At 41.5% G+C, this 17,736-nt stretch overlaps 1 protein-coding gene across 1 annotated transcript in view; it reads right to left on the minus strand.

Moving 5' to 3' along the window:
• ABCD1 (ATP binding cassette subfamily D member 1) overlaps positions 1 to 17,736 on the minus strand; it is a 31,277-nt gene that overhangs the window by 5,821 nt on the left and 7,720 nt on the right. Inside the window, exons 2-9 of the mRNA XM_026676221.2 lie at positions 14,311 to 14,491; positions 11,330 to 11,472; positions 7,095 to 7,263; positions 3,477 to 3,571; positions 2,082 to 2,227; positions 1,394 to 1,539; positions 1,118 to 1,202; positions 260 to 385 (exon numbers count right to left, since the gene is read on the minus strand). Coding sequence (XP_026532006.1) covers positions 260 to 385; positions 1,118 to 1,202; positions 1,394 to 1,539; positions 2,082 to 2,227; positions 3,477 to 3,571; positions 7,095 to 7,263; positions 11,330 to 11,472; positions 14,311 to 14,491 — 1,091 coding nt within the window. The remainder of the gene's footprint in view (positions 1 to 259; positions 386 to 1,117; positions 1,203 to 1,393; positions 1,540 to 2,081; positions 2,228 to 3,476; positions 3,572 to 7,094; positions 7,264 to 11,329; positions 11,473 to 14,310; positions 14,492 to 17,736) is intronic.

Consider the following 17,736-nt stretch of genomic DNA (forward strand, 5'->3'; position numbering starts at 1 on the left):
AGGGTTGTAGGAGGCTGTCCCAGTTGAAAGTGGAGATTGGGAACCCGTTTTCGCCCCATCTGTCATTCCCCGTGGTTTTCACTGACAAAGTTCTAGGGTCACCACAGGCGCCCTGACACGAGTGATGTCAATCAGACCACGCCTCCTGGCCACACCCCTCCCAAGATCAAACACAACGGCGATGCAGCCCTCAATGAAATCAAGTTTGACACCCCTGGTATAAAGCATCATAATATCCCAGGTGAAGAACAAGACATACCACAATGAAGGTCGGTGCGTAATGGACAGCAATGCTATTCCTGCATCCTTTGCTGCTTGGAAGATCTTGCCTTCCACATCAATACTGACGGCACTGGTGCATTCATCGAGGAGCGCGTACTTTGGCCTGGGACAAGGAAGGGAGGGCCCAAGTCAGTGATCCCAAATGCCTGTTTCACTAGTCCAGGACCCCATCCATCATTCCCCGTGGTGTGCTGCCCCCTTTCTTTATTCCTGTCTCTTGCAATATAAGAGACAATATAATGTCTTTCTACTGGAATTACAATAATAAGCCAGTAACCACCTCATGGGAAAGGAAGGAAGCAGAGACCCAAAGGGCACTTTCCTTCTGGAACAATCTTGTTCTTTGGCAGGCTCAACTGCTTTCCAAATACTATGTAAGTTGAAATTATTTCAAAGTCAATTCAGGAAATAAGGCAAGTGGCCACTCCCGGCTTGGATTAAGCTATTATCATTATTATTGTGGTTGCTGCTGTTTAGAGTTTTATTTTGTTTTTATGTCTATATTGTTAAGTACTGGGAATCTTCTGTGATTACAGTGGTGGTTGATCAAATCAACTGATCTTAATCTTGACCACTTCTCCCCAGCCGACATTTTTTTGGAGGCTCTTTGTGTGACTTAATCCAGCATCACCAGGGAGTGGTATAAAGCAGCATCCTCAACATTTTTGGGCATCAGGGACCGGTTCCGTGGGGACAGATTTTTCTCCAGACCAGAAGGGGCATGGTTTCAAGTGCTGCCTGCATCCCGTGTTTGGGGCTTCGCTTGTTTACACGGGGTGGTTTCTGGCATCCCCTGGTATAAAGTACAAATGGAAATGCAGTTCGAGGCACTAACCTGTGATAGAACATCCGGGCCATCCCCATTCGCTGCTTCTCGCCACCAGAAAGTACATCCTTCCAATCGTTGACGCCTTCCCAACCTGATTGAAAAATAATTAAAGAAGAGGCTCTACTTTTTCTGTATGTCTACTTTCTCCACCTACCCAATTTCCTGTCTGCTGCATCATGTTAGCCAACAGCAAGATGAGGCACAGGATACATTTCTCCTCAGTAAAAGAACTCAAAGGTGTTTGATTGCCACCTTCTCCATCCATGCCAGGGAGCTGCGTACCTCCTTCACGCTGAACAATATAATTGAGGTTGACGACATCCAGGATCTGTTCCAGGTCAGAATCGGTATGTCCTTTCCGTCCCATGTCCTTGGCCGTATCTGGGTAAATCACCTGGTCTCTCAGGGTGCCCACAGACATGTATGGTCTACAGTGAAATGCCAAGTAAAGAAAACAATTGGCATCTGAAGAGCGGCAGAAACGCCCCACCGTTAGCGTGTTGACAGCTCTTTAAAGGAGGCTGTGTCACTGTGTCAGACGAGCAAGCAAGCCATGGAGAAGATGGCAGAAGCTGAGGGTAACCTTCCTCAGCTTGGCGGCCTTCAGCTGGGTTCTCATCACCGCCAGCCAGCATGCACAATAGCCATCCTGGGATGATGAAATCTGCTACTTAATCAAACTGGAAAGCTCCAGAATGCTGCAAGAGTAGTTTCCATGAAGTTATCTAGAAATCTCATGACAGGGCAGAGATTTAAACTAGGGCATTCTTCAGCACACCACTTCTTTTTCTCCAATATGAAAAAAAGATCGGAACCTTGGGGCAACTAAAGTTCAAATCTCTGGGATCTAGAGTTTTCATGTTCATAAGTATACCATTCTTCACTCAACCCGAATCATTTCAAGAGGGCCAACCTCTCTATTGTTTGGTCTCTAGTTCCCCACCCTCCCCTGTCATACTAGCCACTGTACCTCTGTGGAATATAAAACATCCGATGAGGAGGTGGTTTGTAGAGGGTGCCATTGTAAGTTGGCCAAAGCCCTCCCAAGATCCGGAAAAGGGAACTCTTCCCACAGCCATTTGGGCCAGTGATCAGGAGGTGCATACCTTCATCGACCTGCAAGGGGAAAGCACAGAGCAAAATATGAAAAAAGGAAGAATAAAAATATAACAACAATAATATCCCAAAACACCCGGAGCAACACTTGAATATCACTAGCATTGATAAAACCATCACTGGATAACTGCAAAAGGCAGCTTTACTTGGAATGGCATACATCCTCCAATGATACCTCTAACACCATCAAACAACATCTGCCTATCCCAGGCCCTTGGGAAACTCGATAGGTGGATAAAATTGCCAAATCTAGCCTGTGTGACTAACAACAACAACAGGAATAAATAGCCTCTCCCCATTTCCCCCCCCCCAATTCTTGGCAGCTTTAAATGTTTCTCAGGATCCACGCTCCCCCCACCCTAATATCGCACAACGTTTACAATAGAAATTGTATTTGTCCAGGCAACTTACTTGATCCATTTGGTGCTCTAAAAGCAATCTATGAGCCCCATCAGCTCACTACCTCTCGTTCTCAATCTGGTCTCAAGCTCCTGTTGCATTCCCAGCCTTCTTGCAAAATTATAAAGACCAGAGGTTATCTATCAGTTCCATCAAAACACACATGACCTCTCAACACATAAGCCATCCTACCTGGCCCTGAAACAGGTGAGAATCCCTAGCCCTTCCCCTTCTGTACTCCTCTGCTGCTGCTGTTTGATCTCCTGTTCTCTGAATTCTAGCCAACAGAATGCCCTGCAGTTGCCTCCTGGCGCTCTTATCTCTTTTCCATGTCAGGACTTTGTCCAGGAATATACAGAGAGACAATGGCCAGAAAAACGCTGGCAGAGTTAACGTGTTTGCCAACAGGACTACTATATCAACTAACCCTGAAAATAAAGGGTTTTGATCTGCCCCTTTGATCTCAAGCTGACTTACAGACTTCCGAGGGGAAGCTTTTCAGCACTGCACCTACTAATTCCTGAGTAGCTGGAGCCTATTAAAATAATACCTTCACAGGGCCAGTTCAAAAGTTGGCAGCCTTACTCAATGAAAGTAATCTTAAATTGCTTCCCATGTTGATGCAGTTAGATTCGGAAATATAACACCTCAACTTTCATCAGTGCTTCAGTGCTGCTATCCCAGTCCCCGTCCTCCTATTACTCACAGTCCACCTTCCCGTGGATTTCAGAAGTGGTCAAACTACAATTTCCAGCTTCTCTTTCCATTAGTCATGGAAAGTTGCTTGGTGTTGTAGTTCGTCAGGATCTACACATTCAGTTTGCCCTATACGAATGCCTTGACCACTTACTCGGATATTGAGGCTGGTGACTACCACATCCCCGGTGGGCGTGATAATGGGGATGTTTTCGCAGACAATCCCATGATCCACATCAATCACATGTCCTGTAAGCAGAAGAAAAGACAGAGCCTTATATAAATTCACCATGAAAGAAGCATTTCATGGCCAAGAGATGCTGACCTTCTCCATTGAAAGAAACAAATGTAACCCTTTGTCAATGATTTCTTTTGCTCTGTGACTCATTTCATATAGGTGGAACCTGAGACAACAGACACTGAGATTTTACAGCATGGTGTGGGCACATTCATGGCTGCTGTTGAGGCTTTGCAGTTTATTTTTTTTATTTTTTAAAAAAGTTTTTATTTTTTACAACAAACATACAAACAAAACATAAAAACATAAAACCCTCTTTCAATTATATACGTACAGTGTGTCAGTTGGTTACAATCTTTTGTGCTATCTTTTTTTTTTTACCATTACTCACAAGTTATATAAATTCTCACCTTATCAATCTAGCTTGTGCTTATGTAATATCAATTATTAAACATTCATTTGACTAAACTATTTTTCCATCATTTTATACGAGATATTCTAAATTTCATTATGGTTTAATCTTATACATTCATCCAATGGTTATATATTTTATATTGTATTCTATATCAATCTTTTAACTTTTATTGTGAGGCTTACTAATCTATTTCTTCACCATGTCTTTTTATCTAACCATTGATAAAATAAATCAAGGCTTTACAGTTTATTAAGGGGTACCATAGAGCAGGGGTCTCCAACCTTGGCAACTTTAAGCCTGGAGGGCTTCAACTTCCAGAATTCTGGGAGTTGAAGTCCTCCAGGCTTAAACTGGCCACGGTTGGAGACCACTGCCATAGAGAGAATAGCCAGTCATCAGATGTTGATCTAGTAAAGTTATTCCCCAAACTATTTCTAATCTCTCTTTGCAGGATGTTCCTCACACCTCTGCTAATTTTTGGCTATTTTTCCCTGTGGCCATCTGGCAATTTATATTTTTTAAAAAAATATATATTTATATTTGGCAATTTATATTTTGTAAAATTAATGTAGAATTCAGAAATATTCTTATAAATACAGAAGGCAATCAGATCTGATGCTTTGCTACATACTGTTTCCTATTTACTTTTTAAAAAATTGAGTGTATAATAGGCCTTAATACCTGGGACATTTCCCATAAAATATAGTTTACCATATCTGAATTGAGCCTATCAAACAGGTATCCAATAATGTAGTAAAGTACCCACCCCACCAAATAAGTGAAAAAGATGGATCCGTAAAACATTTAACAAGGAGCATGAAAAGCCTGCAGGCATTACATCACCTTACTTCTACAACTATATTGAATATTATAACAATGATCTCTCAAGACATATAGAGGAAGGGAAAAAGGCTGTAAAGATGTATCTGAACAAGGTAATGGCAAAAATCTTAGGCAGGACATTACTAAAGTTTAGGCAAGCAAAACTAGTACCAATGACATAGGAGGAAGTCTCACAAAGTAAATTATGAAATGTATATCCTTCAATATACTGATCTTGCAAAAGTTACACAAAGGTGTGGAATTAAACTTCATTTGGAGAGTACACTTCTCATTTCTTTTTTGTTTGGCATACACTCTAGAGAAAGGCACATCAAAAAACTGAAATAATATGGGCTGATCAAACCAAGACAATTCTGACTAATTGGTAGCAAGGCCTAGCAAACCCATTCCAGAGGTTTATTATCTCAGTGTATGTATGACCACATGACTGGACATCCTATACAACCATCAGAATGTAAAGGCAAAACATTCAAGCTTTTCCTTCATAAGCTTTTTTTTAAATTATGAAAACCATCTTGCTGATTGATGTAAAGTTTTTGTTGACCTAAAACAAAATATCAAATAAATAAAACATTATAAATTAATTTCTGTGTGTGTCCTTTTAAAAACAAAAGGAATAATGATCAAAACCAAATGTGTACTTTTTTTTTTTAAGTGCAGGGATTGCTTTTGGCAGATTAAAGTATTTGGCAGATGTCCAAGAACTAATTTTTAGGTCCCAGGAGAACATTTGGAGCTATGATATGATCATCCCAAGTTTTCCAACCTCAGCTGACATCAGTGAAGGGCAGGTAAAACTGGGAAGAATCTGTTGTAGTCTTCCCTAAGTTGGTTCCTTCTAGACCTGTGGCTCCCAACCTTTTGGGCACCAGGGACTGGTTCCATGGAGAGAGGTTTTTCCACAGACCAAAGGATTAGGTGTGGTTTTGTGTGATGCCTGCATCCCGCGGATGGGGCTTGTTTGCACGGACCAGTTTCTGGCATGCTGGGCACCGGTGCCGGTCCACGGACCAGGGGTTGGGGGATCCCTACTCTAGACAAGCTAGACTGCAACATCCATTGCTTCCATACAATATGGTCAGGGCTCTTTGGGGAAAAAAAGAATCCCACATATCTGGAGAGAGCCAAATTACGAAAAACCATTTGATCCTTTCGTAGATATTATGCTTAAAATTATATAAGTATATCTGGATTCCACCAACTGCACTTGGAAGTAAAAAAAATAGACTGTTGAAACTTTACATGGCCTGCAGCCAAGCCTAAACATTCAGGAAATGTGAGGCCATAAAAAAAAAAAAACCAGGGGAAACTTTCCTTGATTCTTTTAAGACAATTTAGAATTTAGTGTGGGTACAGAAAACCATGAGGCCATAAATCTGAGCATAAATACGTTTTGCTAAGATACAATTTATTTAACTGGTTTGCTGAATAATCTCTGATTGATTACAGTAATCCTAACTATGGTTTTGAAACCACAGTGGCAGGATTCATGCAATATACCAAACCAACATCCAATAAGCCACATTTTTGTCTCACTGGGATGCGTGAGACTAGCCTGCATTTCTCCTCTCTGTTGCTGAGGCCTCCCCACACATCCCTTATAACAGGGGTCTCCAACCTTGGCAACTTTAAGACTTGTGGACTTCAACTCCTGGCAGAGGAACTGTGGGAGTTGAAGTCCACAAGTCTTAAAGTTGCCAAGGTTGGAGACCCCTGCCTTATAAGATCTCCTGGGAAGAGAGCAACAAGACCACGTCCTCTGGAGCTGAAGGTATCATCTAGGGCTAGGCCTTCTGGAGCACCCCAAACCCATCACAACTGGCCACTACAGGAATGGTGAGTTATTAAGAGGGAGTGTGTCCTGTTTATTTTCCTTCTGTGTCATATATTTTTAGACTGAGAGCCTGAGGGCAGGGATCGACTGTTTCTACTCTTATGTAAGCTTTTCTAGGAGTCACTCAGGCTAAACAGCAGGGTATAAATGTTTTCAGCAAATCCACAGCATAGACTGAGCTTGTGCCTGTTTACTTAGAAGACATCTGTTCTCTGGATGTTTGCAGCTACAGCCACAAAACAGGAGTGGCAGCCATATGCTTTCTTTCATCAATAAGCAAAATACTTAATTAAACTTGAGCGTCCAAGGCTACGGTCTTAATTTGATCCTTGTCAGTTTCTGACATGAAATCTTTAGCAGGATGCCATTGCAAAACCAGCTGCAGGGATAGGCAGGCGGGGATATGTGTGCTTCAGGCCAGACATCTGCTGAAGAGCTTTACCTTGGATCTGGAGTGAGCCCTCGACACGCATGCCATGTTTCATAACTGTCCCAGCCGGAGCGTGGCCTTCATCAAGTTCTCCGGGGCGCCGGAAGTTGCAGCATTTCACATCCTCAAATACCCGGAACATCTCATACACACGAGCAGTGTAGCCTGCTAGTTCAGTTGCCTAGAGAAGAAAAGGCACAACTGCAATTCATTTACATCTGGAATGGGAACCCACATATCAAATGATTAGACCTTTTGCCAGAGGTTGAGGTAGTGGGCATTCACCGGTGGTTGTTTTCTCAAATCTGGGTCTGTTCACAACAGGCCAGAATAAGGTTTCAAAGCATTTATCCAGCTCTTGCTGTGCTGGAGACATATATGAAATCATACAGATCATATTTGCAAAAGGGATCCATAAGATATAATCAAACTGACAATTACGACTGTCGCAATCAGAAGACAAGTGGGTGTAGCCAGTATCTCCCTGAACCCACAGAGTTAAGTAGTGCCTCATATTTACTATTAGGGAATAGTAAATTATTCAATTAATGCAACTACGTTTTATTTACATTTTGTTCTTGCATTTAAAATATTCAATGTACCTCTGCCCATCAGCAATTAAACTGAACAACTTCCTCTTCCCTAAACATCTCAACTTTTTTATTTTTCTTGTTACATTTGTAAGCCACACCAATACAAAGGCAATTTTGATGTCAGATTTTTCTAGGGTCCTGGGAGGTATACAACAGAAATGCAATGTACCGGTTATGGTTCTAGACTTAGAGTTCAAGTCCAATTTACCTATGCAGCTCACTGCTTAGTTTCGGTTAGTCTCTCTCTAAGTCTTCAGCAGTTTTTAATGAGGTGAAATTAGGAAAGATCCTCATGTAAACTATTTAAGCTTCAGGAGGAGAGGGATATAAATGCAATCAATCACCAATCAAATACAGCAGGAATGGGGTCCTTTAGGAGTATATATTGTAAAACAAGTAAGGCCAAGACTAATGGGCATTGAATGAATACGGGCTAAATGAGTGACCCATATGAAATAAGTGTTTTGAAATATATTTTTAATATAGATAGAATGAATGAGGACCAAGCTGCAAAGGATACGTTTTGATCAGGCAGTGACCTTATTTAATATTCCTGCCTCCTATTTTCTCCACAATGATTCTGTGAAGTGGGTTGGGCTCAGAAAGAGTGCCTGGCCCAAAGTTATCCAACTAGCTTTCATGAGTAAGGGAGGCCCAGAATATAGACTTTCCTGGTTTCTAGGCAGCACCTTCACCACTATACCAAACTTGTTCTTTGTGAAATTAAATTTCTTTTACAAAACAAATATTGCATCATAGTTATTTTGAAAGGAGGTAAAATAGGGATTACATCAATAGCAATAGCAATTAAGACTTATATACCGCTTCACAATGCTTTACAGCCCTCTCTAAGCAGCTTAGAGAGTCAGCATATTTCCCCCAACAATCTGGGTCCTCATTTTACCCACCTCGGAAGGATGGAAGGCTGAATCAACCTTAAGCCTGGGGAGATTAAACTGCCAAATTGCAGGCAGCCAGCAGTCAGCAGAAGTAGCCTGCAGTATTGCATTCTAACCACTGCGCCATCGCGGCTCTTAGGATTGATAAGCAGGGGTGGGATTTAGCCAGTTCAGGCCGGTTTGAGTGAACCGGATGTTAATTTTACATCCAGTTCACTGAACCGATAATTCCGACGACCAGCTGGCCCTGCTCACCCCACCCTGCACAGCCCAGGAGTCCCCATGAGACCCGTCTGGCTCCCAGGTAAGTGCAGGGAGGCCTCCTAGAAGCGAAAATGGGGCACGAGGTGTGTGCCCCCCCCGTGCCCCGTTTTCGCTCCCAGGAGGCTCTAAGGAGGCTTCCTAGGCTCAAAACGGGCCATGGGGGTTGCCACACTGCACTCCCGTGTGCCCCATTTTGGGCCTAGGAGGCCTCCCTGCAGCCTCCTGGGAGCATCCAGCCATCCAGTATGCCTGGATTCAATGTTTAGCCAAAAGACCATTTGGAGCAGCTAATACAGTATTGATTACTACTGCCTTGGGAATGTTTTAGATAAACAAAACTATGCGATCTCCTAAAACTGTTGGAGCCAATCTTCTTTCTTCATTCCATATCCTCCTGTTCAAAACAAGCAAGTTGCTCTGCTTTTTCATGTCAGGCTTAGTGTGGTAAGTTCAGAATGGATTTTGTAGAGAACAGCTTACCTTTAGGTCTCATCCATTTGCTCAATTTCAGAGCATGCATTACACAATTTCCAAAGCATAATTCAGACTATTCAGCAGTTTGCCTAGCTGCTGCCTTTATTACTTCTATTGCTGTCACAACCTTTATGGAGTGTCCAATGGCCTTTTAAGTTTGATAAACAAAAAACACAGTAGATATTTCTCACAAATATTTTCCCTCTTCCACTTTGTGGTTCGAAATTTAACATACAAAATTATGTGCGGTGTTACTATTCGGGCAGTTTGCAAACTTGTGTTTTTTGTTGTTGGAAGGCAACTCTTCAATTTGAAGATGGTGGTAAATTCTTGGTTAATAAAATGGCAAGTAGAAAGGCTCACTTCCACATAAGAAGGAAGGGGTTAGAAAGAATGAGAAGGTTAACCTTTGCTTTATTTCCAATCTCCATTTCATGACTTGGTCTTCATAAAAAGTAGCTTTGGAATTGAAGCCATGTGTATTAAAACTGTTTAAGTACAAGTATGCAAAGAGTTTCAAGATTAAACCAAGATGTTTAATGGCTTGAAATATCTGGGTGTTGTATTAAGGTTTAAGTAGAAAGAGGTTCCAGCTGAAAATATACCATGAACAGCATAGAGATACATGCCGGCTCTCTTTCTTTCTTTCTTTCTTTCTTTCTTTCTTTCTTTCTTTCTTTCTTTCTTTCTTTCTTTCTTTCTTTCTTTCTTTCTTTCTTTCTTTCTTTCTTTCTTTCTTTCTTTCTTTCTTTCTTTCTTTCTTTCTTTCCTTCCTTCCTTCCTTCCTTCCTTCCTTCCTTCCTTCCTTCCTTCCTTCTCTTAAAAGGAAGAAAGAGAAAGAAAGAAAGAAAGAGGGAGGGATGGGAGAAAGAAAGGGAGGAAAGAGAGAAAGAAAGAAAAGGAGGGAAGGGAGAAAGAGGAAAGTGAAAGTGAATAAGATATGGATGGATGGATAGAGGGAAGGAGGGATAGAGGGAAGGAGGGAGAGAAAAAGGAGAGGAAGGAAGGATGGACCACAAACCCTGGCGCTAGATGCAGCTTGCAGAGGATGCTTTGAAACAGCACAGCAATCTAGGGCTGGAAGGGACCTTGGAGGTCACCTAGTCCAACCCCCTGCTCTAAGAGCATTGTTAAAGTGAGTTTCTCTCTTTTGACCCACCCTGTCACAATTGCATAGCCACGCCCACCCAGCCACATGACCACACCCACCAAGCCACGCCCACAGAGCTGGTTGTTTAAAAATTTGAATCCCACCCTTGTTGATAAGCCTGAGAGATGGCTTGATATTAAGCCACAATGATGTGTATAGGCTTTGGTGCTAGCATAATGTATGAACATGGCCAATGTTGGCCTGATTGTTAGATCTGGGGTGAAAATCCAGATAACCACTAGATCAGGGGTGTCCAACCTTGGCAACTTTAAGACTTGTGGACTTCAACTCCCAGAATTCCTCAGCCAGCTTTGGCTGAGGAATTCTGGGAGTTGAAGTCCACAAGTCTTAAAGTTGCCAAGGTTGGACACCCCTGCACTAGATGGTAGCAAAGATAGGCTTCTGTATCTTTTTATTGTTACCTAATGACCATCCAGATTTTTGCAACCTGATCTGATAGCCATAGAGAAGGTAAGAAAGATCTACCCGGATCCTGTGAATGTATACTCAGAAACTAATACTATATTTACTTATACTAGTAAAATGGGACTTATTCTGAAGAGAGGAGCATAAAGGAGGGCAGGATTCAGTCTGTTTGTCTAAGTAACAGATGAAAACTGATCTTATGAAATATTAGCAGTGCAAGGTCAAAGGCCTTTCAGTGCAAGGTATGGTGGCCTTTCTGCTCTCAGAACTTGCAAGACTGAAGCCCTGCCTGAACGCAGGTCATGAATTTAGGGAGTATGCACCTTTTAGAATTGTATCTCAGGAGATTATAAAGACATAGAGGCTTTACATCCTTATTTACGTCCTTTATCGGAGGATCAGACTGACCCAATTCTTCCCCAGGCAACTGAGCATCTGTACCTCTTTGTAGGAAGAGATGACCCTCTCCGTGGCATCAGCTGCTGCAGACAACAGACTCCGTGCTGTGGTAAAAGCCTCAGTCCTCAAGCTTACCAGTTCTTGCTCTTCCATTTCTAGTGCAGCTTGTTTCACCACCTCTGAATCTGGCGGAACAAAATTGTGACAGGGGAGAAAGGCTGGAACACTTATCTCAATTTCTCCACTGACTTCTACTGCCTAGAATCCCATTTTCTTATTAGGAATCACTTTCCTTGAAACCCCAGTCTGAGGTCACTTATTATGCCGTCGGGCACCTGTTGAAAATACCACCCTGAGAACCCTCCTGTGATGGGTCCAGATTTAAAAAAAAAAGGCATTCCTCCCCGAAACTATTAATCAAATACTATTACTCCAAATACTGCCTTAAAATGCTTCTGTAATAAAGCTTCATGAGGAAGATACCTATTCATTCTTTAGATTTCCCTTAATCCTTCAAATATCTGTGGCATTAGATGTAAACACTGAAGTGTGAAGAAAGATTTTACACAGTTTAATCATTTTCCTGACATGCATTTGGGACAACTAGCAAGTGAAAAAGTTACATGAGCGAAGTTAATACTGGTAGTCCTTGACTTAAGACTGGCCACACTTCAAAGTTACGACAGACCCCCTCTAAAAGGTACTTATGACCCAATCCTGAAGTTATGTCCGCTGAAGATGGCTGCTTGTGGGATTGTGTCATGTGGCCCAGGAATGGTGCAGCCTATAGTACTCTTTCCTTACCCAATCTCCTGAGCTCTGGAGATCTTTGAAAGGTAAGTGAACTATAGGTGACAAAGTGTGAGGAGGAGGCCCAAGCAGCTGTGAGGACCCCAAGGGGTGGGAAGCAGAGAATGGGGTCTCTCAGAAGGTGGGGGGAGGCCTTGGGGGATCTGAGGCAGGTGGACTTTTGCCTGCACCAGCCCTGCCCCCAGGCTCTCCCCCATCCGTGAGGCTCCCCATGCTCCACTTAACAACCTGTGTGTTTAATGTATGTTCATTTAACAAATGCATCAGGAACAGCAGTGATTGGGGTGTGTGTGTGTGGGGGGTGTTCATTAAGGGAGGTAGTTCACTTAACAGCCTTCCTGGCTCCAACCGTACTGGGCAGGCTCCATTTTGGCTCTAATTCAAGGACTACCTGTAAAAGAGGTAATTGTACTTATACAAACTGCTGGAGGGAACCATCAACAGGGGAAGAACCAATGATTTTAGGCTTTTAATGGAAAACCAAGCTATTTGGGAACTGGCGGAGAACCAGTGGGAAAGCTTGACTCCCTTATCCCAACGCTCGTGCCTGTTTTTCCTCTTGCTCCTTTACAATGGCTACCCAATTAAGGAAAGAGATACAGAAAACTCTCTGCTGCCATGTAGTGGTCACCTGGAGTCTTGCTGCCCACTTCTTATAGGGTTACCTCTTCCTTTCCACTACCTGTCAAATTGGAGTTCTGAGCAAGTGGTTACTGTGGAACAGCACCAAGAACAAGGCTACAAGTGAAAACAAGCAAGCATAGATAAATATGCTCCCAGGCCAAATATTTGGTACTTGTGAAATATTTATTCCAACCTTGAAAATATTGTGGTATTTCAAGACTTCAGTGTTCAGACAACTTGTTTTTGCTCTCAGGCATTGCATAATAAAACCACTGGCTGTTGCAGTTCTCTCCTATCTGTTCAGTTTTCTACTACCATAAGTGCATCTTTCTGTGCTTGGTTGCATTTTCTTGTCACTATTTCTATATTAGTGATTCTAGACATCTGGATCTGAAGGGGAAAGTGTGAACTGGAGAACATGTATAAATCCTTGAAGAGCATCCGGAAGCTCCAGTTGGTGCAAAATGCAGCGGCCCGCATGGTTTTTGTGCAGATCCCGGTGTGCACATGTTTCACCTCTCCTGCAGGAGCTGCATTGGTTGCCAATTTGCTTCTGGGTGAAATTCAAAGTGCTGGTTGTCACCTTTAAAGCCCTTCATGGCTTGGGACCGGGTTATCTGAGGGAATGTCTCTTGCCAGTCACATCTACCTGACCCATTAGAGCGAGGAGGCAGGGAATGCTGAGGGTCCCCTTCCTGAGGGAGATATACCTGGTGGGACCCAGAAGAAGGGCCTTCTCTGTGGTGGCTCCCTCTCTCTGGAATATCATTCCCCCAGAGACTAGAATGGCCCCCACTCTAGCACTCTTTCAGAAGGCACTGAAGAACTGGTTTTGCCAATGGGCCTGGGGAACCCAGAGAGGGATGGAGCCCATCAAATGGCTACTGTGATCTGCTGTTGTCAGGGCAGGGGGTGGGAATTGGTTTTTTTCCCCCAAATTTTGTTTTATTGTACTTTACTCATTTATTTGATTCTTTTTGTTACTTTTTATTGTTTTTTTAATTTTTATTTTTTTTGTTTTAAATATGGTTTTACATTGTGTAAGCCGCCTCGAGTTGCCATGGGCGAATAGGCAGCAATATAAATTAAATAAATAAATAAAAAATAAATAAATAAAGTGCACATAGCAATTCCTTTAAACAAGTATGTCTTTACTTGGGATCATGCACCATACAATCATAGGGGGGGAAAAGCACGTTAGCTTTAAGGAGCTAACTGACACGATGCTCCAGGCACTTGTGCCCACTATGAATCCATATCTCTACATCACCCAGCCATTGTCCTCATGATATACAGACAGAGGAATGGTTGGATAACATCATCAATCACTAGTGTGGAAATGGCCTATATGGGACCTCTAGACATGAGCCAATGAGAAGTTGCCCTGGGCTATTCTGACCTCACTAAGCCTTCCAGTGAATTAGCAAGTAGCGTTTCAGCCATCGTCTTGAAAGCATCCCTAATGATTCCATATTGATCCTCTTCTAGCTCCTGCCTGTTAACATATGAGCTTAAATGTCCATTTTATTATTTTGGGCCATGTTGCCCCCCATAAGAGCAGAAGTTTTGCTTCTTTCTCCCATCCTCACCTGTTTCAGAGTAGCCAGTAGCAGTGATGATCGGTACAGCCACCATGACCAGCCCAGCAGCACTCCACACATACTTCATAAGGAACTGCTCCAGCATCACATACCAGAGTCTCTCCAGAAGCAGCACATTGATTTGAGAGGCCAGCTGATGATAACAGTGCCGTAGGAGGGACAGCTCCACCTGAAAAGAGTAGCAGGAGGATACAAAGTGACTTGAGGTTTACAACCACAAAGACAAAGGCATCTCCATATAGTTTTTATTTCAACAATGTAAATGTACCAAAGAAGCTCTGGGGCGTGTAGACCAGGGGGCTCCAAACTTGGCAACTTTAGGACTTGTGGACTTCATCTTCCAGAATTCCTCAACCAGCCATGCTGTCTAGGGAATTCTGGGAGTTGAAGTCCACAAGTCTTAAAGTTGCTAAGTTTGAAGACCCCTGATGTCGACAAACTGATGTGTTCCTGGATCAGGGAAAAGAATAAAAATCAAATGAATCAGACTGTTAGACTGAGGGAGACAACTGTTCTTATAGGCTGGGTTCACAAATCATATGAAACTAAAACAAAAAAAAAATCATAATAGGTTAGTATATTGCGTGAATCTAGCCATAATGGTCTGTAATCAGAATCTATAACGTAGAATGTTGTTCAGATTTAGGCAATTGTAGCTTATTGAATAAACCAAGATAAAAAATACCATTAATTACTATAATATGCAAATTAGGTTGCAGGGCAAATAAATATAAAACTCAAGAGAACCCCAGATAAAGAATTTAGTTTGTTATTATTTCTACAAATATGAGAAGTTACAGCCAAATTATTTTCCCTCCCCTCAGTGTCAGTGCCTTCTGCAGCATATTTACTGTATATATATGAGTCACCATCTGAAATTTTACTCTTTACTTCTATGGCAAAAATCACCTATTAGAACTTAGACCAGCAGCTTGTCTTTAAAGAAGTTGGAACAAGATATGTTAAAAATATTTTTTAAAAGTAGCAGATTTAATCATCCCCTTGTTGTCTACCATGTAGAAAACACTATAGGTTAATTCCAACTTGCGTTTTAGTGTAATTATGTGATAATATGATAACATAGAAATGAACCAATCTCTAACATCTTAGTGATCATTCTCAATAAACTCAAATACAGCAGAATAGAGATGCTTAGCTTTTAATTCTCCTTCTGCTGTCACTCAAAATGTTTTTAAATAAAAAAAAATAAGCACTGCTACCTCTATTCCAAGCAAAGTATCGTGTATGGGTTCTGAGCTAAGCTATTGTGAAAGAACAGGGATGCATAAAAAAAAGAAAGAGATTTGATGTCATCAGTAGTAAGTATATCTCAATGAATGAACTGCACTAGATTGTCCCTCTCACTCTGCAGAAATTATTTATTAATATTCCACCTTTATTATTTTTATAAACAACTTAAAAGTATCCAATATTCTTTCATCCTCCTATTTTCCCCACCACAACCACCTTGTGAGGTGAGTTGAGCTGAGAGAGTTATTAGCTCAATGTCACTGAGCCGGCTTTTATGCCTAAAGTGGGACTAGAATATATAGCATTAATCACATAGTCCATATAAACAGATGAAAATGAAGGATAAGAATTCTAGACTTTAGTCGCTCTACAGCAAAGTTCCAAAAATCTCTACTTGCCCCTGAGTTCCTTCAGTAGAACTCTCCCCGTCCCAATTTTAGTTAAGAATTTAAAATTGCAGCCTTTTTGTCCATTTTTGTCCATTTTCTTATCTTCTCTAATTCATATATACATTTTCTTATCTAATATTTATCTTCTCTCAGCTGTCCTACACTACTTCCTACAGGCCTTATTAATCTTTCAGAGCATACAGCGTTTGGACCAGAATTCCATGAATCTTAATGTAGTTTAAGTGACATTTCCTCATCCACATCAGGCATAGCATAAAAAAATCATTAGGAGGTGGTAAGGCAATGACGAACAGAGGTGCAGAAGCCCGCCCATGGTTTCAGTTAATCTCTTTTTGCGGTTGGTGCGATCCTTTGAGGGTGCACGAGTCCTGGAGAGATTCGTGCCGGTGTGGGGGAGACTCAAGCTGTAGAGTGGGGAAGGCAACCCCCCTGCAGTGAAGAGGAGCCCTCCAGAGCCCAACAAGCAAGAAACAGCCACCCATCAATGGCGGCTCCGAAGTCCGGACCGCCACCGATGTAAAGAAGCGAGTGAGTGAGTTTGTGGGATCATTGGTAAAGAGTGTGGCAGGGAAAATTAGCGACGGAGAGGATGATTGGAATGCTATAGACTTTTATAAGGCTGCTACAAGCGTCTGTCCGGAGCCCTAAAAAGAAGCGGCCAAAAAGCGGACGCGAGGCAAGTGAAAGTGAAGGGGCTTGGCAGACAGAAGAAAGATAGAGGACAATAACGAGTAAATAGGGAAGCTTACGAGGTCGGGAGATATACCACACCGATATTAATAGAAGGGAATCTAGTGGCTGGAAGGTGACTGGAAGGTGTGGGGGATTTGGACTATTTCATTCGATTTTTATGCTGAAAGACTTTATTAAATCGGAGACGGGAAGAAGATCGGAGCCAGCGGAATAGACACAGTGCGGCACCACAGCCGCACTGATATTTAGAAATCCTGAAGTTATTGTAATAATATAACTGATGTAAACTACTTAATTGCCCTTCAGGAAGTATACTGATTCAACTGAGGAGGTGGTTTCATCTGAAGAAAATCAGGAAAATTGAACTTAGGAATGCCAAGACGAAAAGTAAAAGTGGAAGCTTCCGAATGTGTGGAGATACCGTGTAATTATAGTCACTACTCAGCATTTCTTACCTCCCCACTTCCGGTGCATTTGGAGTGTAAGTTCTTAAAACTTAGAGACGGAAAGCTAAAAACTTACTTTAAAACTCCTTTTCCCCTACTCCCTTTTTCCTGTATACACCTGCTCATTTTTTTTTTACTCCCCCACCCTCTGGCGCTATGATGAACTAGCTCTCCTTTTTTAATGTCTCTTTATAATGTTTATAAATATGTATACCAGGGAAAGGAAAATTGATTGTGGTAATTGATTGTTAAATAATTGAATTAACTGATCTAATTGGTTTATTAATAATAGTGATAGTTATACTTTGATTAGATACATATAGGAAAAATAGTAAGAACATTAAGTATTATTTAATTAATAAGTATAAAGGATCTTATATATTAATATTACAATTCATTGTGCAATCACTCTAAATATTTAATTAATCCACTTGGAGGCGAATGTAATTCTGTTTGTGTTTAAGAATATTTAAAATAAGGTTATATAATACATATATTTATTTATAATATTTAAATATAGTTGGATTTGGATATAATATTTATATATATTTTCTATTATGTGAAGTTATGTATAGAGGATGAGCATTGAGGCCTTACAACATTATATATGTGAT

Source organism: Notechis scutatus, chromosome 2, assembly GCF_049901735.1.
Source record: "Notechis scutatus isolate UNSWTSFEM ecotype Mainland chromosome 2, rNotScu1.2, whole genome shotgun sequence".
NCBI classification, from domain to species: domain Eukaryota; kingdom Metazoa; phylum Chordata; class Lepidosauria; order Squamata; family Elapidae; genus Notechis; species Notechis scutatus.